This window comes from Etheostoma spectabile, chromosome 3 (assembly GCF_008692095.1).
Source record: "Etheostoma spectabile isolate EspeVRDwgs_2016 chromosome 3, UIUC_Espe_1.0, whole genome shotgun sequence".
In the NCBI taxonomy this organism is placed as follows: Eukaryota; Metazoa; Chordata; class Actinopteri; order Perciformes; family Percidae; genus Etheostoma; species Etheostoma spectabile.
Window position 1 is genome coordinate 20,063,358 of NC_045735.1, and position 27,137 is coordinate 20,090,494.

The 27,137-nt window shown below is 40.2% G+C and overlaps 3 protein-coding genes across 8 annotated transcripts; 2 read left to right on the forward strand and 1 right to left on the reverse strand.

The window, feature by feature from the left end:
- The first annotated feature begins 1,330 nt into the window (after nt 1–1,330).
- On the forward strand, nt 1,331–21,409 carry spartb (spartin b). 3 transcript variants are annotated; one of them, XM_032502950.1, is made up of 2 exons: nt 1,331–1,449; nt 20,304–21,407. In XM_032502950.1, the coding sequence occupies exon 2, from the start codon at nt 20,309–20,311 to the stop codon at nt 21,017–21,019; it is 711 nt and encodes a 236-aa protein (XP_032358841.1). In that variant the 5' UTR covers nt 1,331–1,449; nt 20,304–20,308; the 3' UTR covers nt 21,020–21,407. The 3 variants fall into 3 exon arrangements, with proteins under 3 accessions (XP_032358841.1, XP_032358830.1, XP_032358836.1); XM_032502939.1 differs by lacking the exon at nt 1,331–1,449 and adding an exon at nt 18,347–18,446 and having other exon boundaries at nt 20,304–21,409; XM_032502945.1 differs by lacking the exon at nt 1,331–1,449 and adding an exon at nt 18,351–18,511.
- On the reverse strand, nt 7,655–17,377 carry LOC116671404 (histone-lysine N-methyltransferase SETD1B). Of its 3 annotated transcripts, none has more exons than XM_032502659.1 (4): nt 16,644–17,377; nt 13,495–14,918; nt 11,108–13,181; nt 7,655–7,799 (listed from the first exon to the last, which is right to left on the reverse strand). In XM_032502659.1, exons 2-3 carry the CDS (start codon nt 14,879–14,881, stop codon nt 12,946–12,948), a joined length of 1,623 nt encoding a protein of 540 aa, XP_032358550.1. In that variant the 5' UTR covers nt 14,882–14,918; nt 16,644–17,377; the 3' UTR covers nt 7,655–7,799; nt 11,108–12,945. The 3 variants fall into 3 exon arrangements, with proteins under 3 accessions (XP_032358550.1, XP_032358533.1, XP_032358541.1); XM_032502642.1 differs by lacking the exon at nt 7,655–7,799 and adding an exon at nt 10,801–10,961; XM_032502650.1 differs by lacking the exons at nt 7,655–7,799; nt 16,644–17,377 and adding exons at nt 10,801–10,961; nt 15,998–16,198.
- LOC116671435 (tubulin alpha-1B chain) lies at nt 12,217–26,821 on the forward strand. 2 transcript variants are annotated; one of them, XM_032502717.1, is made up of 4 exons: nt 12,217–12,222; nt 25,148–25,370; nt 25,460–25,608; nt 25,709–26,821. In XM_032502717.1, exons 1-4 carry the CDS (start codon nt 12,220–12,222, stop codon nt 26,684–26,686), a joined length of 1,353 nt encoding a protein of 450 aa, XP_032358608.1. In that variant the 5' UTR covers nt 12,217–12,219; the 3' UTR covers nt 26,687–26,821. The 2 variants fall into 2 exon arrangements, with proteins under 2 accessions (XP_032358608.1, XP_032358597.1); XM_032502706.1 differs by lacking the exon at nt 12,217–12,222 and adding an exon at nt 24,336–24,514.
- Nucleotides 26,822–27,137: the final 316 nt, after the last annotated feature.

A 27,137-nucleotide genomic window follows, 5' to 3' on the forward strand; every position in this document is an offset into this window, starting at 1 on the left:
TATTTTGCGGTGCATCTTTTAATTCTGCAGAAACTCAATGAGTAACCGATACACATCAGTATAATTCACATCACTGTTGGCATCCCTAAAGTTCAGATGATAACAGATCACCTGAACTTGTGGTAGCCTGTGATGGATGGAGCATTTAAAGTCATTTGAATTTTGATCTGGTATTAAAAATGAATCTGCTCTGTGCTTCATGTCAGCTGTGTGTGAGGATTCATTTAGTCAGTCAGGATTACAGAGCAGACTGCCATGTAGGCCTACTGCATTTCAACATTGGCATTTCTGGTTTATTAATCAGATTTAGACAGGACTTTATTGCCACAGTACGTGGGATTTGCCTTGGTATGCGTACATACACAAACAAACATATTAAACATAAATACAGAGTAGAAAATAAAATAAATAAAAATATACAGTACATGCAGATGTATCGTCCAGAATGGAGGTAAGTTTAAGTGTAATAACTAGGGATGGGGAGGGGTTAAGTCAATACTTTTATTAAAGCCACTTGAAATCTGTTAACATAATTTGTTGTATTTTTCATTTAGTGAGTTGATCTTTTTAGACTATTTAGTACAATAATCAACATTAAAAATAGTATTAATTCAAAACGTATTTCAGAGGCATTGCACAAGACAACCTTATTTTATGGGTCAACTTTAAGCAGTAGTATTTACTAACCATATTTGTAGTAATTAAATCTTGTTTCAGGCAATATACCAATTCAGCTACACTTTATTCGAAGTGATGATAGCAACTGTTAAAAAAATATATTTTAATAAGTCATTAACCATAGAAATATGCTATTAAATGGTTCATTAAAACACATCACATCCAGAAAGGACACATTAAAACCATAAAATGCGTACAGTCTGTGATTTAACATATATTTCATGTATATTTTGGCTATTTACTTGCAATATTTCATTGAATAAATTGCTTAAATAAATCTCTTATTAACTCAGAAACATGAAAAGTATGTCAAGCACTTGGTGCCCTTTCCTCCGTGTTTGTAGAGCCAAAGAGGACGTCGATGCAGCAATGGTAGCATCACTTCCGGCTAATACTTTCAAAATAAAACTGAGTGTTTAGAGCACATCAGTGGCAAATGCATGACGTTGCATACGATTTTGTCTTGCGTTGAAGCGATACATCCTGTCACTATACTTCAAAGGTCAACATTGTGGCGAGTACCCCACTAACACAGAACGTTTAGAGAACGTTAGGGAACGTTAGTTTTTGGTTCTCTAAAGGTTAGTTCGAACCAAACCAAAACCTAACGTTTAGGGAACGTTCCCTCCTGGTTATAACGTTCTCTAAACGTTAGTGTGTAACAGGACTTCTACATTCCACTGGAGAGTCGTTATAAGGTCCATTGGCGATTACCGAGTACCGACAGACCACAACTTTACTCAGGGCGAAGGTTTCTGACGCCGTTCAATAGTTAGAAGGATCCGTTTTGACAAGAACACGTCACGTTAGCTACAAGATAGCTAACTGACTAATTAAGTTGTTTTTCGGAGTTTTTATCTCACTATGTAAGCGTGGATACCGAAAGCTAATGAATGAGCTAATGCTAACGAGCTATTAACAGACTTCTGTTCGATATTTACGGTACTGTTGGTACAATGACATGGCGTATTAGCTGAACTCGTATACAAGAGTATATTGCTGCAGCCTGGAGCGTCCCATGTCATCTGTCCCGTCTCATGCAGAGAAGCTCCTTCCAGTAGAGGGCATCGCTGCACCGTCACATCAGCTGTGCCTGAAACAGCTGGTAGTCCCTTTAATGACACAGCACCCTTCCACTGGCTTGTTGCAAATGATGTGGGATACATGAAGTAGTAAGCTCATTATATTCTAGACCATTGTTGGCTGTGCATTTCTTTTGATTGCATGTTTCAAATAAATATCTGTTTACACTTTATTCAGTCTTTATTATTTATTTATGCAAATGTTATATTTCATCGTTTTAATTGCAGTTTGGCTCATGATGGTATTAAGTTCTAAGTATGGTACAAGTACCATATTAACCCACAAAATACTATTGATTCTACTTTTCAACTACCATTTTTTATGTACTTGTCACATAAATTGCACTTTTTAACATAAGTCAATCAGATATGTCAATATTAAGTTATTGAAGCACATGTATGACATGTGCCTGCTGAAAACTGAAGATATATATCTTAAAATATTACTTAAGAACTACTTTTTCTTTTGAAATCAAACTGAGTTCCAGCATGCTAGCAAACAGACCACATCACCACTCTATCATTACAGTAGCTGCACAGTGTGCTTCATACGTGTTTACAGGGAGGGAACCATGGGAAATCTCTCACTTCTGCAATGTTCACACACTACAAACGAGTGAGCACAACATCAGTTAATTACACACATACCTGTGTGTGTATATGTATACTGTTTATGTATGCATATATACGTGTGTGTGTGTGTGTGTATATATATACTTTATACAGATGTTATGCCCACTCGTTTGTGTATATATGTGTGTGTGTGTGTGTGTGTGTCTGTGTGTGTGGCGTGATTTGAAATTGTATTGTCTGTTATCTATCTATCCATATAGATAGATAGATAGATAGTATCCTAGGTCACACAGGGGCAAATAGCTGTCAAAGCATTTGAATTACTACCTGATGTACACTTCTGCTACACCTTCAACCTACTGTTGAAAACATTTAAAGACCAGCTCCACTAGACCAAGATCAGTGTGCAGCAACAAGTTCCAAGTCCCAGGAGCAGCATACATAGAAGCCTTTTGTTTGCATTTCAAGATGGACGTTGAGGACATAGAGAAATGCGAATATCCAAGAGTGGAGACAGGAGCCTCCAGCATTTTTCAGTTGGATAAATGCACATAGATATGAAGGAAGTATGAATTACAGTGGCTTGAATAAGTTTATACACCCCATGCTAAAGTTGATTAAAAAGAGGAATACAAAAACATCTTTTGGAAACTGCTCTCAATTACTTAATTCAAAAAATTGAGGAACATTCAACCTTTTAAGGACAAAGTTATTAAAAGTAAAGGATAAAGTGTCATTGGCCTTAAGAATTAAAATAGCCCCCCCATCATCACATACCCCTCACCATACCTAGAGATTGGCATGGTTTTTATGTCAGTTAGCTTAATAGCTGGTCTGATTTGCATTGAGATATGGTCTTATGAAAAGTTCCCTACGCCTATCTCTAGGTGTGGTGAAGGATAAGTGATGATGTAGGGGGGGCTATTTTAATTCCAAAGATCAAGAGAACTTTATCAGGATGCATAGTATCCTGATCCATGAAATAACTGGCCTTTAATAATAAAAATATGCCTGCCTCTATGGGTATTTAACGTAGGGGGGTTTATACTCATGCCCCCTGTATTTTAAGGAAAAACATTTATTTATTTACATTACATTATTCATTCACAAAGACATCTGGTGTCCTTAAAAGGTTGGATTTTCCAAGGCATTAAGATCAATTTCCAAAAGATGTTTTTTTATTCCTCTTTTTAATCAACTTTAACATGGGATGTAAACTTCTTCTAGCCACTGTAAATAAGACAAGGCCTGTGATTGAGTTTCCTGATTGACAAAGCCGGCCAACCAGCTCACAGGGAGCAATGGTGACTTAGAGCCTGATATTTGAAATAAACTTTAGTGCTCCATGGTATCTAAAGAGGGAAGCCATTAATAAGATGCACACATACTGTATGTTAAAACATATCCGTAGTCTCCTGAGCTACTGCCATACGGATCAAAGTACGGAGTGTGGATCGGTAGCTGGAGAGATACCACTTCACCTCCTGGGCACTGCCAGGTGCCTTTGAGCATGACATCGTACCCCCCCAACAGCTCAGGGTGCTGGTCCAGCTGGCAGCCCACTCACTCTGACATCTCTACATTTGTGCATGAATAGGTCCTGAGCATGTGTGTGTATTTCAGGCCTGTGTGTAGTGATTACTAACAAACAGAGTGTAGATTGTAATTTCCCTACTGGGGATCAATAAACAACATAAATTAAAAAACTAGAAAATTTCGCAGAAATTTTAACAGTGTGCCTACAACTTGGTGCACATCCTAATAGCAATAAAACTTAATAAAAAGTAATAAAAGTGTTAACCCTTCGGAGATAGAACTTATAAAACCTATTTAAGACCTTTCTGTTTACCAGAAACAGCTATGAAGTAGCTAGCGCTAATCCAACCAGAGTCCATTTAAAAAAATAGCACTTTTAGCTTCAAATGTAAAACGGTAAAGTATGTGTTTATTTCAACCAACAGTGTCATGGTTGGAAAAGTGTACAGAAAACCCAAACTGTCTTTTCATAGTTTTATTTGGTTTCTGTTGAGTCTGAATGAAGTGTGTTTTTCAATGCTAAAATGACAATATAATTACATGGAGTCTGGTGGGTTTAGCGATGCGAGCCGTAGCAAAATATATATAAATAAAATACCCCAGTTTTGCTAAAATTTGAAATACATACAGTATTGTTTTAATGGTTAAGTGTTAAGTGTCTTATCCCTTCAGAGATAGATAACATATTTAAGACCTTTCTGTTTCCCAAGAACAGCTACGACGTAGCTAACTAGCACTAAACAAACTACGTACTCCAAAATGGCACCAAGGCTGAATTTTGGGAAAGAGACTTCAGATACAGTATTAGGGGACCACTAGGGCCTATATTAAAGAGACTTCAGAAACAGTATTAGGGGACCACTAGGGCCTATATTAAAGAGACTTCAGATACAGTATTGGGGGACCACTAGGGCCTATATTAAAGAGACTTCAGATACAGTATTGGGGGACCACTAGGGCCTATATTAAAGAGTCTTCAGATACAGTATTAGGGGACCACTAGGGCCTATATTAAAGAGTCTTCAGATACAGTATTAGGGGACCACTAGGGCCTATATTAAAGAGACTTCAGATACAGTATTAGGGGACCACTAGGGCCTATATTAAAGAGACTTCAGATACGGGGGACCACTGGTCTATATAAAAGAGACTTCAGATACAGTATTAGGGGACCATGAAGGTCTATTTTTGACACACAAATATACTTGCCTGTCAGATCCTCAGACCCTGGAATGCTGAGTTCACTTAACAACTGCCTTGGTGAAGTTAAAAAATGGATGTCAAATAATTTCCTCCAGCTGAACTCAGACAAAACAGAAATCCTCGTCATCGGGACTCAGCAAATGGAAAAGCAAATACTGCCATCTGTGGCAAAGAACCTCGGTGTTTGGTTTGATAGTAATTTAAATTTTGAGCAGCACATCACAAAACTTGTTCAATCATGTTTTTATCAACTCAGAAATATAGCTAAAATTCGATCTATGTTAACTTTTAAAGACACCGAGACCATTTTACACGCCTTCATCTCATCTCGCCTGGATTATTGCAACAGCCTTTTCACCTGTTTAACTCCAAAATCTATTGATCGACTCCAGACTGTCCAGAACTCAGCTGCCAGGCTTCTAACCAGAACAAAGAAATATGACCACATTACTCCTGTTTTAGCTTCATTACACTGGCTCCCAGTATGTTTTAGAATGGACTTTAAAATTCTATTGATCACTTTTAAAGCTCTTCATGGCCTCTCGCCTTGTTATATTTCTGACCTTTTAGTCCCATATACACCAGCACGCACCTTGAGATCCTCGGGCAGAGGTCTGCTATCTGTTCCAGAGTCTCGAATGAACACTAAAGGGGACAGAGCGTTTGTTGTCAGGGCCCCGAGGCTCTGGAACAGCCTGCCCGAGGACATCAGGTCAGCTGAGTCAGTGAACTCTTTTAAGTCGCTTCTTAAAACATACTTTTATAGGAGAGCTTTTCCCGATCTTATTTGACTTTATTTTATCCCTTTTATTTTCATTGTTTTTTACAAATTTTATATTTAACTGTATTTCAGTCTTTCAATGTTTTATGCTTTTGTATTTTTGTATTTTTGTGTTATTGTCTCTTGTCTTTACACTTGTTAAAGCACTTTGTAACTTGTTTTTGAAAAGTGATCTACAAATAAAGATTATTATTATTATTATTATTTAAAAAAAGACTTCAAATACAGTATTATGCATCCACGAAGGTCTATGTAAAAGAGACTTCAGATACAGTATTAGGGGACCACTGAGGTCTTTGTAAAAGAGACTTTAGATACAGTATTAGGGGACCACTAAGATCTATATAAAAGAAACTTCAGATACAGTATTAGGGGACCACTAAGGTCTATATAAAAGAAACTTCAGATACAGTATTAGGGGACCACTTAAGTCTATATAAAAGAGACTTCAGATACAGTATTAGGGGACCACTAAGGTCTATATAAAAGAAACTTCAGATACAGTATTAGGGGACCACTTAAGTCTATATAAAAGAGACTTCAGATACAGTATTAGGGGACCACTAAGGTCTATATAAAAGAAACTTCAGATACAGTATTAGGGGACCACTAAGGGTTTTGTAAAAGAGACTTCAGATACAGTATTAGGGGACCACTGAGGTCTATATAAAAGAGCATTCAGATACAGTATTAGGGGTCCACTAAGAGAATTCCATTCCTTTTTGAATGGGCAAACAAGTCTGACACCTTGAATATCTTTGAGAAAAGACTATCCCACTGTTATTCTTATTTGAACTGTTGGCTGAAGATCGCAAAGAAACAGGCAATGGATGCCTGAATTAATCCATCATGCAGGCTTCAATAGAAATTAATGGGAGACTGAGCGAATGGTAGTAGGACTGAAGTGTGATTTGACCAGATATTTAAACTTAATGACTTGTTTTTTTTAAATGTTGAAGTCACATTTTAACACAAGTTTACATGCCTGACATGTTGAGCGTGACATTTGTCTTCTACATCATTAGAATCCACCATTGGGGGTCAGTATTATACTGGGTATTATACTGGGCTTCATTCCAGTTGTCAAGCTCTCTTTACACTCACCCTTGGATAAACATTTTAAGACGCAAAATTCTCAACCAGGAGAATATAATTTTAGTGTGGCCTAATAATCTAGAACAAAATCCAAATCAATTTTAAAGGTCTCAGGCGTGACTGCATTGCATGTCACTAAGCCAGTGTATGTGAGGGGAGCGTGACACCTAAACCACGGTGTACCCCTCCTGATTCTGTGAACCCGTGTCTTGTCTTCCAGTCGAAATAGATGTTTGTCAATTTTTTTTTTGACGTTTTCAACACTACGTAACACAAACTAATTTATTATGGAAATTAGGAACTATTTAGACTAAAATTGAAGTAATGTATGTTGATGGACAATCACAGACTGGAATATGTCAAATTTTACTCAATACTATTTCAAAAGCACTTTTTTTTTTAAATGCTATAAAATTGAATAAGACACCCCAAAATTAATGAAAGTAGAGATTTGTACTTGCCAAAGAGCGTTGTGTGGAATCAATCATGTTATTTTGGGTAATTACAACTGGGTAGTTATAGGATACAGTATATATAATGTTAAAAAGAACATTGATATAGGAAAACTGGTCAATTTGACCCAAGGACAACATGAGGGTTAAGGCAGAGTTTCTGACCCAGAACACAGAGAAACATACATGGACACAGAGTAACAATTCAAAAACCTTTTAATGTAACTTCTGTACTTATAGCAGCCAAGGACAGAAAACACAAGGTAGGCTGACTCCGAGCTGGATAGGGGCCGAGGAGGGCAGGCAGTGCTGGATCCAAACTTTCTTTCTGGAATCCAAGCGGGAAGGTAGGAAGGCTTGAGCGTGATGAGCCACGGCAACAGGTCTGGAGGCGTAGGTCTGGACAGGGAAAACAGGATGTTAACAAAAGCACCAGGAATATAACACTAAGACTAAAATGTTCAACTGGAAGCCAAGTTACCACACTGGTAGGTGCAACGATCTGGCTCCGGTGGTGAGTTTGGCTTCGTTGAGCAGGGCTTCCTGGACGTCGCTCCAAACTTTACTTTAGGTTCTCCTGAACCAAGGGAACAGCCAGTCCCCTCTCCTGAGCAGGAAACGGGGGGGGGGGTTGGTATCCCAGGGCGACCTCAAAAGGTGAGAAGCCAGTGGCGGAGGTGGTCAGGGAGTTGTGGGCGTACTCTATCCACGGCAGATGTTGGTCCGAGGGGGCGGACGCTGAGCAGACACACAACGAAGGGATGCTTCTAGGTCCTGGTTGGCTCTCTCAGTCCGACCCATGGTTTAGGGATGGCACCCTAGATAGATAGATAGATAGATAGATAGATAGATAGATAGATAGATACTTTATTCATCCCGAATGAAATTTTAGGCATACAGTAGCAACACAACCATTACACAACAAACACATATACACACATATATCACACAAACCTAAGAATAAAAATTAGAAATCAAAAATCACTCACAGAAATGCAATGACTGAGGACAGAATTACAGATGCACCCAAAGCAGTACAAAAACTTTCCAGAAACGAGAAATAAACTGTGGGCGTCTATCAGACACAATGTCCACAGATATTCCATGGGGACGGAGGACATGTTGGACTGGTCTGTATGTCAAAAAAAAACAATTTGTCTGGTGATTCCCACGCCTAGCAGTTGGTGGTTGTGATGCATTACAGTACGAATTAGCTGGTCACGTTGCCCCAACAAAGCCCCATTAAAACGTTTTAATGTAACTTCTGTACTTACAGCAGCCAAGGACAGAAAACACAAGGTAGGCTGACTCCGAGCTGGATAGGGGCCGAGGAGGGCAGGCAGTGCTGGATCCAAACCTTCTTTCTGGAATCCAAGAGGGAAGGTAGGAAGGCTTGAGCGTGATGAGCCACGGTAACAGGTCTGGAGGCGTAGGTCTGGACAGGGAAAACAGGACGTTAACAAAAGCACCAGGAATATAACACTAAGACTAAAAAGTTCAACTGGAAGCCAAGTTACCACACTGGTAGGTGCAACGATCTGGCTCCGGTGGACGCTGAGCAGACACACAACGAAGGGATGCTTCTAGGTCCTGGTTGGCTCTCTCAGTCCGACCCATGGATTGAGGATGGCACCCTAGATAGATAGATAGATAGATAGATAGATAGATAGATACTTTATTCATCCCGAATGAAATTTTAGGCATACAGTAACAAGACAACCATTACACAACAAACACATATATGCACATATATCACACACATACCTAAGAATAAAAATAAAAAATAAAAAATCACTCACAGAAATGCAATGACTGAGGACAGAATTACAGATGCACCCAAAGCAGTACAAAAAACTTTCCAGAAACAAGAAGTAAACTGTGGGCCTCTATCAGACACAATGTTCACAGGTATTCCATGGGGACGGAATACATGTTGGACTGGTCTGTATGTCAAAAAAAAAATTTGTCTGGTGATTCCCATGCCTAGCAGTTGGTGGTTGTGATCCATTACAGTACGAATTAGCTGGTCACGTTGCCCCAACAAAGCCCCATTAAAACGTTTTAATGTAACTTCTGTACTTACAGCAGCCAAGGACAGAAAACACAAGGTAGGCTGACTCCGAGCTGGATAGGGGCCGAGGAGGGAAGGCAGTGCTGGATCCAAACTTTCTTTCTGGAATCCAAGAGGGAAGGTAGGAAGGCTTGAGCGTGATGAGCCACGGCAACAGGTCTGGAAGTGTAGGTCTGGACAGGGAAAACAGGATGTTAACAAAAGCACCAGGAATATAACACTAAGACTAAAAAGTTCAACTGGAAGCCAAGTTACCACACTGGTAGGTGCAACGATCTGGCTCCGGTGGTGAGTTTGGCTTTGTTGAGCTGGGCTTCCTGGGCGTCGCTCCAAACTTTACTTTAGGTTCTCCTGAACCGAGGGAACAGCCAGTCCCCTCTCCTGAGCAGGAAACACAGGGGGGGGGGTTGGTATCCCAGGGCGACCTCAAAAGGTGAGAAGCCAGTGGCGGAGGTGGTCAGGGAGTTGTGGGCATACTCTATCCACGGCAGATGTTGGTCCAGGAGGACGGACGCTGAGCAGACACACAACGAAGGGATGCTTCTAGGTCCTGGTTGGCTCTCTCAGTCCGACCCATGGTTTGAGGATGGCACCCTAGATAGATAGATAGATAGATAGATAGATAGATAGATAGATAGATAGATAGATAGATAGATAGATAGATAGATAGATAATTTACTCATCCAAAAGGAAATTTTAGGCATACAGTAGCAAGACAACCATGACACAACAAACTGTGGGCCTCTATCAGACACAATGTCCACAGGTATTCCATGGGGACGGAATATATGTAGGACTGGTCTGTATGTCAAAACAATTTTTTTTAACCTTCTGAAGAACAGGGCCCACCTGGCTTGACGTGAGTTGAGTCTTTTGGTGGATTGGATGAATGCCAAGTTTCCATGGTTGGTGCAGACCAACAGTTCTCGGTTTCCAACATTGTAGTTTCTTTCTGCGGGAGACAATTTCTTGGAAAGAGGGCACAAGGGTGAAGCTTCTGGTCTGTGGGGGAGCGTTGGGAAAGGACGGCTCCCACCCCCCCAGTCAGAAGCATCCACCTCCACAATAAACTGCAGAGCGATATCAATTGAAATTGGTAAAAATTAGAAGTTGGAGAAAAGATTCTGAATTCAATATACTATATCGCAGAATTTTGCAATATTTTTTAAATCGTAAGAATATGATATTTTGATGATATCGTATCGGGAGGCGTCTGGTGATTCCCACGCCTAGCAGTTGGTGGTTGTGAGCCATTACAGTACGAATTAGCTGGTCACGTTGCCCCAACAAAGCCCCATTAAAACGTTTTAATGTAACTTCTGTACTTACAGCAGCCAAGGACAGAAAACACAAGGTAGGCTGACTCCGAGCTGGATAGGGGCCGAGGAGGGCAGGCAGTGCTGGATCCAAACTTTCTTTCTGGAATCCAAGAGGGAAGGTAGGAAGGCTTGAGCGTGATGAGCCACGGCAACAGGTCTGGAGGCGTAGGTCTGGACAGGGAAAACAGGACGTTAACAAAAGCACCACCTTTTGCTGTTTATGAATTGTATGTAAACCCTAACCCTGACAAAGCAAAAGATAAAAGGGGGGAACATTGAGTCAAGACTGTAGTTACCAAGTAGTTAAGCCAAGTTACCTCACTGGTAGGTGCATCGATCTGGCGCCGGGGGTGAGCTTCACCCAGGAATAAATACTGTAGAGTTGGTAAGTGGAATAACCAGCAGCTGTGCAGAGAGGTAGATCGACCGGCCGTACACACATACACACACACAGACACAGTGGGGGAAAAGGGGAGAGACACACACAGGAAGACAACAGCTGCCCACATAACACACATAACATAACACATTGGGCTATAACATGTCTGGCACAAAGCCTCAATAAAACTTGATATGATCAAACATTCACCAATGCTCTTTAGTAGCTTCTGGTACATTTTGGAATATAAAATACATTTTTAGGCTTACTTTACATCAAATATAGTGAAAATGGGGTGGTCAAAAATATTAGCCACCATGTGAATTTTTGCTTTCAAAACAAAGCTAATTAACCAATCAGCTTTAAAACAACACCTGTGCAGTCAATTGGCTTCCTAACAACACCTGGGCATTTAATCAGGGTAAAAGGATTCCAATGCATAGTGCACTTAAACACATCATTGAGAGGCAACTGAAAACTAGTACTACAACTACATATACTCACCATGCCAAAGACAAAGGAAATCAGTCTTAAGGTCAGAAAGAAGAGAGTGGAGGCTGATGATAAGGGGGAAGGCTATACTGCCATTTCCAAATGCTTGGAAATGGCAGTATAGCCTTCCCCCTTATAGCCATTCCTGTACGTTGCAAGTACAAGGAGACAAATTCTGTAAGAAACAAACCTGGGCGTGGTCGTAAGCACACGCAAGAACTGTGGAGAGGAAAATAGTCAGAGATGTCAGCAAGATGATTGTTGCTGACCTAGCCTCTTCTGGAGTTGATGTTTCAAGGAACACAGACGTGAGGGCTCTTCATCGTGGTGGGATTCAGAGCCATCGTCCCAGAAGAACCCCTTTACTCAAAGAGCGGCACATCACAGCCAGACTGAGGTTTGCCAGTGAACATTTAAAAGGTAAAGATGAGTTTTGGAAGTCTGCGCTTGGGTCTGATGAGACTAAACTGGAACTGGTTGGGCACATGGATGTTGCTCAGGATTGGCGAAGAAAGGGAGAGGCCTTCAACCATAAGAACACGGTTCCCACAGTTAAACATGGTGGGGGGAGCATCATGCTGTGGGGCTGTTTTGCAGCCTCAGGACCAGGGAGCCTTGTTCGGGTGCATGGCATCACGGAAAAGGAAAATTATGTTGAAATTCTGACGGACAATGTGCAGAAATCTGTAGTCTATCCTTAGATTGTCGCTGGGTCTTCCAAAATGACAATCACCCAGAGCATACATCGAAATTGGTCCAACAGTTCCTGAATGATACCAAAACCAAGGTCCTGGAGTGGCCCACACAGAGCCCAGACCTCAATCTTATTGAGAATCTGTGGCGGGGGCTCAAAGGGAATGTCCATGCTCGGAAACCACGCAATTTAGACCAGCTGGAACAATTTGCAATAGAAGAATGGGCCAAAATCCCTCAGGAGACCTGAGCCATCCTAGTAAAGAACTACTCTAAGAGCTTGTTGTCAGTTATGGCTCAGAAAGGGTACACTTTTAATATAATATTAGCCCCCAGGCCATTATTACAATATATTAATGACCTGGGGGCTAATAATTTTGGATCTTGAGAAATCAAGAGATTTGTATAATTTCATAAGGGGGGCTAATCATTTTGTAATTGAATTAAAGCATCTAGGGTGTTATCAGGTGGTTGGGAGGATATTTGATGGTGGTTGCTAATGTTTTAATAGAATTTTTAACTTTTCTTTACTTCAGTTTTGTCAAATCTCTTTCTATTTGGTGCCATTTTTCTGATTGCTCTCCTTTTCTCTTAAATGCTATATAACTTATGTCTACGTCTGTCTGGCGTTGGCCTTTCTGGGTTGTCGCATAACTCTGAGATATTCGCCATCTTCAAAACCTTTTCTTCCGTCCTCTTTACCTTCAGTCTTTGCTTCCTCACTTCCCTCTCCACCTTAAATTCTTGTCTGCGTTTGTACACAACCAGCTTCGTCCTTCGGTCAAGCAGTCGTTCTTTTTCTGCCATTTTCTGTGAATTAAGGGGACCTGTAAACAACAGAATATGAAAGGTTAAGTGTGGAGTCCAGTTGTACACTCGCACCCCTCCCAAAAATAAATAGTCAACAGATTTGTTTTATTGCAAGTTGTTAAAAAGGCATGTTGGCCTGGCAACATTAAGTGAGATAAGAGCTATCTTAGCTTAACTGAGTTTTACAATTTTAAACTCATTGTTATAATGACAAGAAGTTGCTAACCTGGCTCTCTCCAAAACTCCAAAACACACAGAGCAACGCCTCTAATGAACACAATGTACCTTAACATTTCAATGTAATGTAATATCACACAGTAGCTTTCTTACCGTGACGCAGGAGGTTCCGCTCATCAACGACGGTTGACTGGATTTCTCTAGCCATGCGGTCTATCTTGCGGTTGAGCCACCAAATGTAAATCCTTGAAAGCAGACCAAAAGTTTTCCTCTCCTCCTCCTGGTTCTTGTTCTTCATCTCTTCACAGCTCTCTCTTTCTCTTTTTACTCTTTCTGTTGCCTCATTTTTTCTTGCATCCCCTAAGTTCCCTCTTTCACTCAGATGGATGGATAAAAAGCTATTAGCCGGCTCGTCGTCTTCATAAGATGAAGATGTAGAGGACGGGCTGCCACCACTTTGTCCATCCTGACTCAAGGTGGTAGAGAGGTTGATCTCTAGGAAGGACACAGGACTTTGTTGTTGCTGCCTGCTCGTCGTAGAAGGCTGGTCGTCTTCTTCAGAGGAAGACGAAGAGCTCTCACCACTTTCCCCGTGTTCCTTCATGGTGGTAGAAGGGTTGGTGCCGACGCAAAACAAAGAGCTCACATTCTTTTGCTTTTGCTGCCTGGTGGTAGACGCCTCTTCTTCTTCAGAAGAGGAAGAAGGGCTCTCAGCCCTTTCTTCTTGCTGCCGCCTTGGAGTAGAAGGCTCATCTTCTTCAGAAGAGGAAGACGAAGAGCTCTCACTCCCCCATGCCTGAAGCCGCATTGGAGCAAAAGGCTCGACTTCATCAGAAGAAGAAGGGCTCTCAGCCTTTCTTTCTTGCTCCCTCCTCGTGGTAGAAGGCTCGTCATCTTCATAAGATGAAGATGTAGAGGACGGGCTGCCACCACTTTGTCCATCCTGACTCAAGGTGGTAGAAAGGTTGATTTCTATGAAGGACACAGGACTTTGTGGTTGCTCCCTCCTCGTGGTAGAAGGCTGGTTGTCTTCAGAAGATGAAGACAAGATGCTCTCACTCCTCCATGCTTGTTTCCGCATTGGAGTAACAGCCTTGACTTCATCAGAAGAGAAAAATCTCACAGCCCTTAGTAGTCGGTGCCTGGTGGTAGAGGCCTTGTTGTCTGCACAAGACAAAGGGCCCTCACCCTTTTGCCTGTGCTCCTTCACGGTGGTAGAAGGGTTGGTGCCAACGAAGAACAAAGAGGTCACATCCCTTTGTTCTTGCTGTCCGGTGGTCGAGGGCGGGTTCTCTGCACAAGACAAAGGGCCCTCACCCCAATGCCTGTGCCCCTTCATGGTGGCAGAAGGGTTGGTGCCTCCACTAGACAAAGGGCCCTCACCCCTTTGTCCGTGCTCCCTCAAGATGGTGGGAGGGTTGAGGTCTTCAGGAGACAAAGGTCTCTCACACCTTTGTTTGGACTTCTTCGAAGAAGAGTACCTACCTCCTGAAGGCCGAGGTCTTGCAAATGATTTCGGTCCAGAATTGGATCTAAGCATTTTCTTGATGAATCGTTTTTATACTGATGTATTGAAACTGCAAGTACAAACACACAAACACACACAGCAATTACTTCACTGATAATCACATTATTTTTTTAAGCAGCACACTAAGCAAGTTATTTCACTTAAATAAACCGTCTAACTGAACTTAAATAAACCGAGAAATATGTATCTGGTCACACAACATTATTGCACTGTGCGTGATAACAAAAATGCTAAACGTCTCTTATAATCATAAGACTACAGTATAATGTACTTTAAAATAAATCAGTCAGGTATTAATGTATGATAGACACATACAGTTGTAGTCATGAGTTTATAAACCCATGCTAAAGTTGACTAAATAGAGGAATGAAAAAACATATTTTGAAAATTGATCTTGATGTCTTAATTAAAAATAAAATAAAAAAGCCAACCTTTAAGGACACAAATTTTGTTTGTGAATTTACAATGCATAATAAATTAATGTTGTTCCTTAAAATACAGGGGGCATAAGTAAGTACACACTTATGTTAATTTCCCATAGAGGCAGGTAGATATTTTGGACTTTGGAATTAAAATAACCCCACATCATCACATAGCCTCCACCACACATAGAGATAGGCATGGGGAACTTTCCATAAGATCATCTCTCAATGCAAATCAAACCAGCTATTAGGCTAACTGAAATAAAACCATGCCAATCTCTAGGTATGTGATGATGTGTATGGAATATTTTAATTCCAACGGCCAAGGGAACTTTATCAGGATGCATAGTATCCTGATTCGTGAAATAACTGGCCTTTAAAAATAGAAATGTGCCTGCCTCCATGGGAATTTAACATAGGGGTGTGTATACTAATGCCCTATGTATTTTAAAGAAGAACATTCATTTATTCACAATACATTATTCATTCATAAAGAAAATGGGTGCCCTTAAAGGTTGGATTTTTCATAATTAAGGCATTAAGATCAATTTCCAAAAGATGATTCTTTATTCCACTTTTTGGTCAACTTTAGCATGGCTTCATAAACGTATGAGCACCACTGTATACAGTACATTTATCCATTAACGTACAATAGCTGCAACTGGTAACCTAGGCTACAGTGACGGACTGGGATCAAAAAACGGACCTGGCAACACTTCTTTCTTTGTTTTCTCTCTCTTTGTCTCGTTTTCTCGCCCCCTCCCTCCCCCTCTTGGTGGTGGTCGGTGATAATTAATAATAATAATGGATTCGGCGCTTATAAAACATCTTGAAACTATCATTGTACTATCATACAAACTATTGTACACGGGTACATGGACTGTATACATTTCCATGGCAACAGCGACTTATTGGACCAATCAAAGAAGTCCTTGTTACGCTTAGAAATATGGGTAGTGTATATATAGATAATAACATTTTGAAAAATAACAACACAAATTATTGTCATAATTTCATTACTTATATTATATATATATTAGTTTCAGAGGGCCAGTCCGTCTCTGGGCTAATGATAATATTAGACAATATTTCTAATAGCAATAAAAAATAATAAAATCACATTAAAAGCAGTGTTTTCTACGACTAACTCAAATACACCTTTACTGTAACACGACAAGACATTTCTGTTTTCAGCACATCTGATAGTTGGAATATATGTAATTGCTAAAAAGGGTTTTATTTATTTGACAGATAAAAGTAAATGTACTTGTTCCCCACTCGATGAGGCTCTACTAAACAGAAAAAGTTGAGTAAAACAAGTAGTTTTAGCTCAACTGTAACGTGCGACTTACCTCTGCAAAATATTTTGTAGAAGGAAGTCTGTTCCACTGTAGCTTAGACAACCATGGTCTGTTGTTATGTTTTGGATTTTAAATAAAAACATATCGGTCTACGCCTACGTCTTGCTACGTCTAGTTACGTCTAGTCGCGCATTACGCGTTCTGATTGGACTTCCGTACGAGCGTAGACAACCAATCACACGCCGACATTCAAAGCTGACCCTGCCGCTGAGGTCGACCGAGCTGTATAGTGACCGTATCCTACAGTATTTCTGGTAAGTCTGAATGAAATATATTTTTATAACACTCACTGCTTATATTTTTACTAAGCCTGAACTAATGTATTCTTTATTACACTCACTGTTTAAGTACTGCCCAGTTGATTTTTTGATGGTTTGGGAAAGCTAGCTAGTCAATGGTATCAGCTCAAGCTAGCTATAGCTAGGTTAACTAGCTAGCTAGCTAGCTCGTCGACTCCTTGACAGGTAACGTTAGCTTACCGTTAAAGTTACCGCTGAGTCATTATAAATAATATGTTAAATTGTATTTGTTGTGTACCCACTACGGTATATTGTTAATAGCGTACGCCGGTTACCTTAAGGCTACTGCTAACGTTAGTTAAATGTCAGTGTCTTGGTCAAATCTCCGTCCTCGGCCTACGTTAACGTTACTCGGAGGCCTTTTAAATTACATTGTATTTGTTAGCTAGCTAAACACTAACGTTACAACAATATTTATATCGAATAATGTTACAGTATATATATATATATATTCACACACACACACCGTCACATGAAAGTCGCAAAAAATACATATTTGCGAGCTTAAAAAAATACTTTGAGACAGATTTTGTTCTGTGAGAGGAGAAAAAAATTAGGGAATTTTTTTCACACTGATAGCAAAAAATATATATTTGAGAGTTTAAAAAAGTATTTTGAGAGAGATTTTTTTTGTAATTGGTATGAAAACTTTCTCTCTCAGAACTTTTCTTCTTCTTTCATGTAATAAGAAACAATTCTAGCTCCATATCACAACACTATTCACTAAACTTGGCTAGTGGCCCAGGACGTCTTCTCCTCCCTCTCTCTCCAAATACTGTAAATGTTGCCTTCAGATGGCTGTAAAGACAGTGAATAATAATAATAATAATTATAATAATAAAGACAGTCCCCAGAGTGATAGAATCCCTAATTATAGTACTGTCATGACAGACAAAGCTTAGTCAGCCTAGTTGTCATTAAATTCTTCTACTGGCTGAAAAATCATGTAGAATAAAGTTATTGTTGCTGTAACAAAGCATTAACTTTTTACACATTACTAACCTAATTCATGTTTCTGTTGGTGCCATAACAGCATATGCCCTCTGATGAATGCATTGAATAAGATAGAAATTGTCAGATAGACAAGTTTTACTGGCAACTTTTGGGGCAAAGGATTTTTAACTGATTATGAGATATGGCATACAAACTTTGCCAGAGGTAAATGGGCTGAAAAGTGGATCAAATGTCAACTTCAGAAGTTATCTGTCCTCCACCTCAAAGTTATCTTCATCTGAAGAATCAGGGTTAAGCAGTTGTCATCCTGCTCTGATCACTGACCTTTTGTACACTAACATGCATTGTCATATTAGAAACTGAATATATAATAATTTAAAATGATGTTAAAATACTAATGTTGTGCTGTTACTGTGTCTAAGTGCATTTCAGTATTAATAAGTGAAGGTGGCCGCCCCAGTAATCCGCATCGTCAACCCAGAAGCCCCTGCACAGCGTCAACAGGCCGTACTGATGGCGACTAAAGAGGCCCGTTGCTATCGTGAGAAAAAGATGGTCTTCCCTAAACCTCCACAGGAGCTGCTCCTCCAGGACAGCGCCCCAAGAGTATATTGCTGCAGCCTGGAGCGTCCCATGTCATCTGTCCCGTCTCATGCGGTCTCGTCTCATGCGGAGGCGTGTCCAACGGTAAATCCGGAGGGTCAAAAATGCAAATCGCGAATTTTTTTTTTTTAATTCATTTATATGATTGCCGTTATACAAGAATAAAATATCTTTGTTTTTTTAACTAAACATGGCTATAAGATAAATGCAGACTATCATACTGATGAATAAAAACATATATCTATAAAATAAATGCAGATTATAGGCAAACTAAAAAAAATCCTTCTGCCATCCCCGAGTTTCTACTTTTCAAAATAAAAGCTTGCATCTGGAATAAAATACTAATATCCCTCGTTTCAAAGTTAAAGCTCACGTCAACTATCATGCTAATGAATAAAATATTTGGTGTGTTTTTAAATATTTAAAAATATATGTCTGTCTCTAAAAAAATGCAGGTGATTCCTTCTATGGCTGAAAAAATCCTTCTATGGCTGCATCTTTGATCCAAGTTGCAGCTATAAGGAATTTCCCTCCTGACAGAGTTCAAGCATTTGGTTTAGTTAAAAAAAAATACATACAACACAAAATACAATAGAACCGCTGGCGGAAGTGGAAGAAAAATTCAATCGCATCCTGGCCCCAGACCGTGGCGGCAGAGATACGCAGTCGAATGCAAGACGGGTCCCAGAGACCTGAAGCGGTAGTAGAAAAATAGAACCGCATTCTGCCCTGGGTCCCGGAGACCCGATAGCATTCTGCCCCAGGTCCCAGAGACCTGACAGCATTCTGCCCCGGGTCCCAGAGACCTGACAGCATTCTGCCCCGGGTCCCAGAGACCTGACAGCATTCTGCCCCGGGTCCCAGAGACCCGACAACCGAGGCCGCGACTGTAGAGCTACAGTCGAATGCTCTCGCCATGCTGATAAGCAGTTGTATTTGCAGCAATGTCCCGATGAAGTGTGAAAACAATATAGAATATACAATTAAAAAGTCTTGGAAAGCGTGTAACATGTTTATTTTTGTAGTCTTGTTGTGTGTGCAGATCGTGGATTGTTATCCCTCCTCAAGAGATCCTGCCGTTAGTTGGCAGAAACGGCTGAGTCGCTGATGCCGGTTTCATCAGATGTAGCCACGTTAATATGGAACAACACAAGCATAACATTCAGAAATGAGCAAACTACATGTAGGTTATGGCAAAATTGTTACTTTAACAGTTTTTTAACGTTTTTCAATTGATGGCAACAAATGTGGTCACGAATTTACCCGTGACTCAATCTGGAAAATTATTCGCGAAATCGTAATTTTGACCCTCTGGATCTACCGTTGGACACACCTCCGCATGAGACGAGACCGTATGAGACGGGACGGATGACATGGGATGCTCCAGGCTGCAGCCATACCCGTCTCCTCGTATACGGAAACGTTAGCTGTTGTTAGTTTGTGTTGGAAACTTTATAATAACTTTAGCGACCTCTTTTATACCAGATAAACAAACGCACATAACTGCAGTGAATAAGCTAGTAACTCATTTTATCAACAGCAGTTAGAGAGACTAGTCAATACAATTACACGGGCCTGCTTTCTGAGTGATATTAAACTATTTCTAATTGTGAAAAAGGTTATCTTAACACTGGGGCAGAAGTTAAGTCAGCAGTAGAATAACCTATAAGCCTTAAATGACGTAAAGTGTGTTACATTCTAGCAATGGTGACAATCTACCCTCTCATGCTGGACATCATTAGTGCTGTATGTATGAATAAGGTCAATTGTAAATAAAGCTAATGTCTCATTGCAGAGGGAATGGAGAAAGCTAAACAAGATGCATTCGACAGTGCCAGACTTCAAGTAATCAAAGATGGCTATGAGAGGGCTTTTGAGTGCATTAATAAAGGACTCACAGTAGATGAAGCTGGAGACAAGGCACAGGCCCTGGAGCTCTACAAGCGAGGGCGACAGCACCTTCTCCGGGCCATTAGTGTGCCCTCACAAGGAGAGGAGTGTGTCGGCAGCTCCTGGGAATCAGCCAGGCAGATGCAGCAGAAGATGCAGGAGACGCTGAACAACATCACCACTCGCCTGGCCATACTAGAGACTAGCTCGGACTTTGAATCTGCAACTACAGTAAACACTAGCAGTGTGTCTGGCCTTGATGCTACAGATGTGTCTGAAGAAGGTCTCTACCCAAAACTTCCCACCAAAAACAAGCCAGAGAAGCCAGCTCCACCAATGCTACTTTCTCCTAACAGCCAGACAGCAGGAGCTGTAGGAGGGGTGTCAGCATGCAGTAGTGAGGGTCTACCTCTCTCACCCACCAGACTGCCTGTGGTCCCAGCGGAACAGCCCCCAGCTTACTCTCCTCAGGCTGCTGACGGCCACCTATCTGTCTCATATGGAACGGAGTCAGGGGAAATGTCATTAGTTGGGGATGAGTTCTACAGTCGTTCTGTAAAAAGTTCTCTAAAAAAAAAGTGTTTCTCTCAAAATGTTTTTCTTCTCGCTCTCAAAACCTGAGTCTTTGCTCTCGATGCCGTTTCTTGCTCTGGTCTCAGGACTTATAGTGTCATTGGCTTAGACTGTATATATGGTCTATGGTCATTGACGGGGCCATGTTCCTATTGGCCAGCTGGGTGAGCACCATCTTGTCTTGGGAGTCCATCTGAGTCATAACACCATTGTCACCATCATAGATACAGTAGATAACTAGCAGCCAGCCTACTTCTAAATATAGCTTTTAATTACTATTGCATGCAAAAAGGCTAATACGACATTACATAAGTGTAAAAAATTACAATAATCATAAGAGAATGGTAGAGATATTGAGATACTTTATTTATCCCGAAGGAAATTAAGGTGTCCAATAGCTCATACACATCCATACACATAGACACACAGAAATATGACATCCACACACACATCCATAGTACAAAAACACAAGGGAAGATATCAATAGTATGTCATGTTATAAGTTAAGTTAGATTGTAACATGTTTAACCCTTGTTGTTATCTTCCCGTCAAAATTGAAAATCAATGTTTTCAATTAAAGTTTTGTACTTTTATTAAACAATTTTGATGTTTTTCTTCAATGTTTGTCACTTTTTTTGTTTTCAATACTACATAACACTAACTTATTAACTTTAGTTTTACAGTTATTTTTGGAATTTATGGTCAATAAACCTAATTTAATGGAAATTACACCTAATGTTAGAGTTAGAAAAGAAGAAATTAGGAATTATTTGGACTAAAATTAAAGTAATGGATGTTGATGGATAATCACAGACAGGAATGTGTCAACTTTTACTCAATACTATTTCAAAAACACTTCAATTATTTTTCTACAAATGCTATAAAATTGAATAAGACACCCCAAAATTAATGAAAGTAGAAATGTTTACTTGGCAAAGAGTGTTATGTGGAAGCAATTATGTTATTTTGGGGAATTAAAAAGAACATTGATATGGGAAAACAGGTCAACTTGACACGAGGACAACATGCCAATCTGTGTGGAAAAAAATACATGCAGAAAGGTGCACTGGGGGCCCATGGGTGGCTCACCTGGTAGAGCGTGCACCCATATAAAGAGGCTTACTATTTGACACAGCGGCCGTGAGTTTGACTCTAACCTGTGGCCCTTTGCTGCATGTCATTCCCCCCTCTCTTTCTCCCCTTTTGTGTCTTCAGCTGTTCTATAAACAAAGGCCGAAAATGCCAAAAAATAATCTGTAAGAAAAAAAATCATAGTGCAAGAGAAGGTCAGTACAATTTCCTTGCCAGTGCAAGTACAACAGGATACACAATATATAAAAAATGGAATAATCATTACTTAACTAGACATAGACACTAGTAAAAGATTTGAAGAAAAGTTCAAGTTAAAAACTGACCATGTAGACAAGAAGACGTAGTGTGGTGTATTGACCATAGCTAGTAAAATGATAAATCAGACATGGCGTCAACTTTTAACTGCAGCTAGAATGATTAGTGATGATTAGTGGCTGTCTCTGCTTCCTTCCACTAAAAAGAAACATTATTATTTACATGTCTTCTTGAAATATGTTTGCTCTTACCAAAACCATATGTATTGGTCTTTAGGTTTAAAAGAAATCGGCCTTGCAAAAACAATGAAGAGCACATGTGTTGCTCACATGTGAACCAACATGAAAGGCGAGCATCATCAGCCTGTTTCAGTTCCAGACTTGTGTTGTTGTTGAGCTCACCACGACAAAGTATAGTGAATTTACAACTTCTTCATGGAAGATCAGCTAGCAAAATAGTCAACAATATGAAGACATGCAGTTTATTTGCGGTATAGTCACTGCATCTCTGAGGCACATTAACCATAGAATGTGAAGAATGTGAGAGCTGCAACTAAAAACAGAAAAAGTAGGGCTAGAAATACTGTGTGGTGCATTATCTATAAGTTTACTCAAATGAGAATCATCGACAAATTCTCTTTGAATTGCAATTTTGATAAAATGCACAATAGTAAACAAGGAAAGTTAACTTTATGGGACAAGAGCTTAAATTCCTTTAAAATGAACGTGCTTTATTTGTGATGAGAGACAAAAAAAATCATTGTGGTGACATAGTTCCTGCTGCAAAAAGGATACAATCAGTTCGAAAGCCATGAAGAATTACCTCCTTATGTGTATGTCCAGTCAGTCAAACTGCATGGGGATGAGACTGATGTTCATTATATTATATATTATTATCATTCAACGACTATCATGGGCTGGCAGCAGTGAGAATAATAAAACAGGGACATGAAAGATTGTGAAAAAGGGACTTTTCAGATGCATGTTTATTTGACTTTTAATGCCTGCAGCCTTTTCTCTTTAATGCTCATATGCTGGAAATTAAATGGCCCTTAGTGGCACATTTATGGCCTAATCATTTCCATGCTCAGAGATTTTGATGAACTTGAAACCACATATAATATAAACACCACTTTTTTTTTCACCATTTCCATGTCTCATCATATTTTTCCATTTGAGATAGGATTTGATGCCCCCTGCAGGTTATAGTCATATATCACTCTTGTGCTATATTTGGACAGTGTAAACCCCTAGGGGGGTCCTCAGAGTTCCTGCAGGGGGTAACTTGGGATGTTGTTTTTTTTAAAGTTTAAAAAAACATGAATCCAACGTATTATTAGTAAATATAAATCATCTTATTTGTGATTTTAGGTCACTAAAGTAGCCTTCCACAGATTACAACCCCCCTCCAAAAAAACTATTATAATTTCCTACACATAAATAAAGACACTGATCCGTAAAATGCCAAAATTGTTGCAGAAAAATTCACCGGTATGCAGGAAATCAAGTGTTTGACATGCTCATAAAAATAATTTTGCTCTATAGTGGAGATCTCATTCCTCATTCTCATTAAGGCCAATAATTGCCAGTGGGTACAGGAATGGCAGTTAAAAACATTACATCACATTAATGAATTAATAAATTATAGAGAACACATCCATTTAGTGTTTTAATTTCCATCTTTTTTTTAGAATATAAACTGGTGCTTATGTATTGTTTGGTTTAATTTTCAAACCCAATAAATAATTGTTTCTGAATAATACGGCTGATAAATAGTATAATACTGGTTTCTTTGAGCAGAAGAGTAATTTATGAAAAAAATAATAAATGTTCAAAACAAAGGGAGAAATACGGTTTAGAAAGAATAATTGGATATATCTATGAGTATCATCCATGGTAACAAAGAAATCAATATTAATAAATACAATTTTATTTCTAGGTCTAACCGTTATTTTTTTACAGTCTATGTATAACACTGTGATGAAGATTAATGTTTTCTTTTAAATAATAGGAAAGGAGCTCTTGTGACCCTCGACCAATCGGATTCAGCTGCTCTTTTCCCATAGTAACCGCAGACTCGCCTAGCAACACCAACCGTTCTCTTAAAAGTGCAGGCAGCTGTGACGGTTAAATCAGTCTTACATTAGCTAGCTAACTACTCTCTCATAACCCGTTTAAAGCAGCGTCAGGAAACATGGTGAGTACAAGAAGTATAAGTATAAAAATATAACTTAACAACGTTTCGGGTTTTATGAAAATGTTACGTTTTAATTGTGTTATTTTTTTAAAATTAATTAATTCGTAAAAAAGACAGCGCCTAGCTATAATTTAAATTAACGTTAACCTAGCTAGCTAGCTAGCTAAAGCTTTCTGTCTGACTGTGCCGTGTGCAAATCGTCTCTGGTTCAATAGTAACATTCCTCTGCCGCCTAAATGAAACAAAGGGCCTGACTGCCACTCACTTTTTTTCTAATAAAATGAATGAATCAGGCAAATAGCTGATATATAACCCTATAAAAGGTTACAGATTATGTCCCTCCGCAGAAATTTTATATTTATTTACATATAGTACCGTTTCCATACGAATACACGTACCCTTCCTCCCCTACTATCCACTGTAACGCCAAGAAGCTTTGTCCTTTACACTTGTTCAACTGCCATACCTTCAACATATATATTTAATTTAGATTCTTAATTTGGATGCCTGGCAATATTTCACAGTAAATGTTACAACTTGTTGAGCATGAGTATACCGTTTGGTTTTCTTTTCCATTGTCACATGTCTAAAATAATGCGTACTGGTAAGTAAACTTGTTCTTATTTTCCACAGCGTGAGTGTATCTCCATCCACGTTGGTCAGGCTGGTGTCCAGATTGGGAATGCCTGCTGGGAGCTTTACTGCCTGGAACATGGAATCCAGCCAGATGGACAGATGCCCAGCGACAAGACTTGCGGAGGAGGAGATGATTCCTTCAACACCTTCTTTAGTGAGACTGGAGCTGGAAAGCATGTCCCCAGAGCACTTTTTGTGGACCTGGAGCCCACTGTTGTTGGTAAACTCGATTCAAATATATAGATGCCATAGTTACCTTATTTATCAAGTCAAACCCTCAAGTGATTTCTGATAAATCTGTCTCTTTAGATGAGGTGCGCACTGGGACCTACCGCCAGCTGTTCCACCCTGAGCAGCTGATCACCGGCAAGGAAGATGCTGCCAACAACTACGCCCGTGGACACTACACCATCGGCAAAGAGATCATCGACCTGGTGCTGAACAGAATACGCAAACTGGTGGGTAACTAAATGTCAAGAAGGATTCATCTAATTTTCACATATTAAATTTAATGGCATATGTCATATGTGATCACTGTCTCTCCATCTCTGTCCTCAGGCTGACCAGTGCACTGGCCTTCAGGGCTTCTTGGTTTTCCACAGCTTCGGAGGTGGGACCGGCTCTGGTTTCACCTCGCTGCTGATGGAGCGTCTGTCTGTCGACTATGGCAAGAAGTCCAAGCTGGAGTTCGCCATCTACCCAGCTCCCCAGGTATCCACCGCTGTGGTGGAGCCCTACAACGCCATCCTGACAACCCACACCACCCTGGAGCACTCTGACTGTGCCTTCATGGTGGATAACGAGGCCATCTACGATATCTGCCGTAGGAACCTCGATATTGAGCGTCCTTCTTACACCAACCTGAACAGGTTGATCAGTCAGATTTTGTCCTCTGTTACTGCTTCCCTTCGTTTCGATGGTGCCCTCAATGTTGATCTGACAGAGTTCCAGACAAACTTGGTGCCATATCCCCGTATCCATTTCCCTCTGGCCACCTATGCCCCTGTCATCTCTGCTGAGAAAGCTTACCATGAGCAGCTCTCAGTGGCAGAAATCACCAATGCCTGCTTTGAACCAGCCAATCAGTTTGTAAAATGTGACCCTCGCCATGGCAAATACATGGCTTGCTGCCTTTTGTATCGTGGTGATGTGGTGCCCAAAGATGTTAATGCTGCAATTGCCACCATCAAGACCAGGCGCTCCATCCAGTTTGTAGATTGGTGCCCCACTGGTTTCAAGGTGGGCATCAACTACCAGCCGCCCACTGTAGTTCCTGGTGGAGACCTGGCCAAGGTCCAGAGGGCCGTGTGCATGCTGAGCAACACCACTGCTATCGCAGAGGCCTGGGCTCGGCTTGACCACAAATTTGATCTGATGTATGCTAAGCGGGCCTTTGTTCATTGGTATGTGGGTGAAGGTATGGAGGAGGGAGAGTTCTCTGAGGCCAGGGAGGACATGGCAGCTCTAGAGAAGGATTATGAAGAGGTTGGAGTTGACTCTATTGAGGGTGAGGGAGAGGAGGAAGGAGAGGAGTAGGGTCTACTTACTAATAAGTAAAGTATCTAAATTTAAAGTGTTCTTCCTTTACAATATACAGGCGCACAATGTTTTGCATTTGTTTTTAGATGTGTACCCTTGTGTTTGAGCAATAAATGTGTCACTGTAGTTGTAGTTGTTTGTTGTTGTTTACTAGTATGTGGGTGAGGGTATGGAGGAGGGAGAGTTCTCTGAGGCCAGACAGGACATGGCAGCTCTAGAAAAGGATTATAATAAGGTTGGAGATGATGGTGAAGGAAAGAAATATTAAACATGCATGCATTCCCCTTTATTGATCGATCGGTCTGTTATTTTTATGTTAAAAAAAATTACGTTTGTGCACTATTTTCTGCTCTCTTTAAAACACCTCTTCCACAGGGAGATACTCACACTGTAAGGCTAAACCACTGTTAAACGTTTAACGTATCTACATAACATGGGTTGTATATTC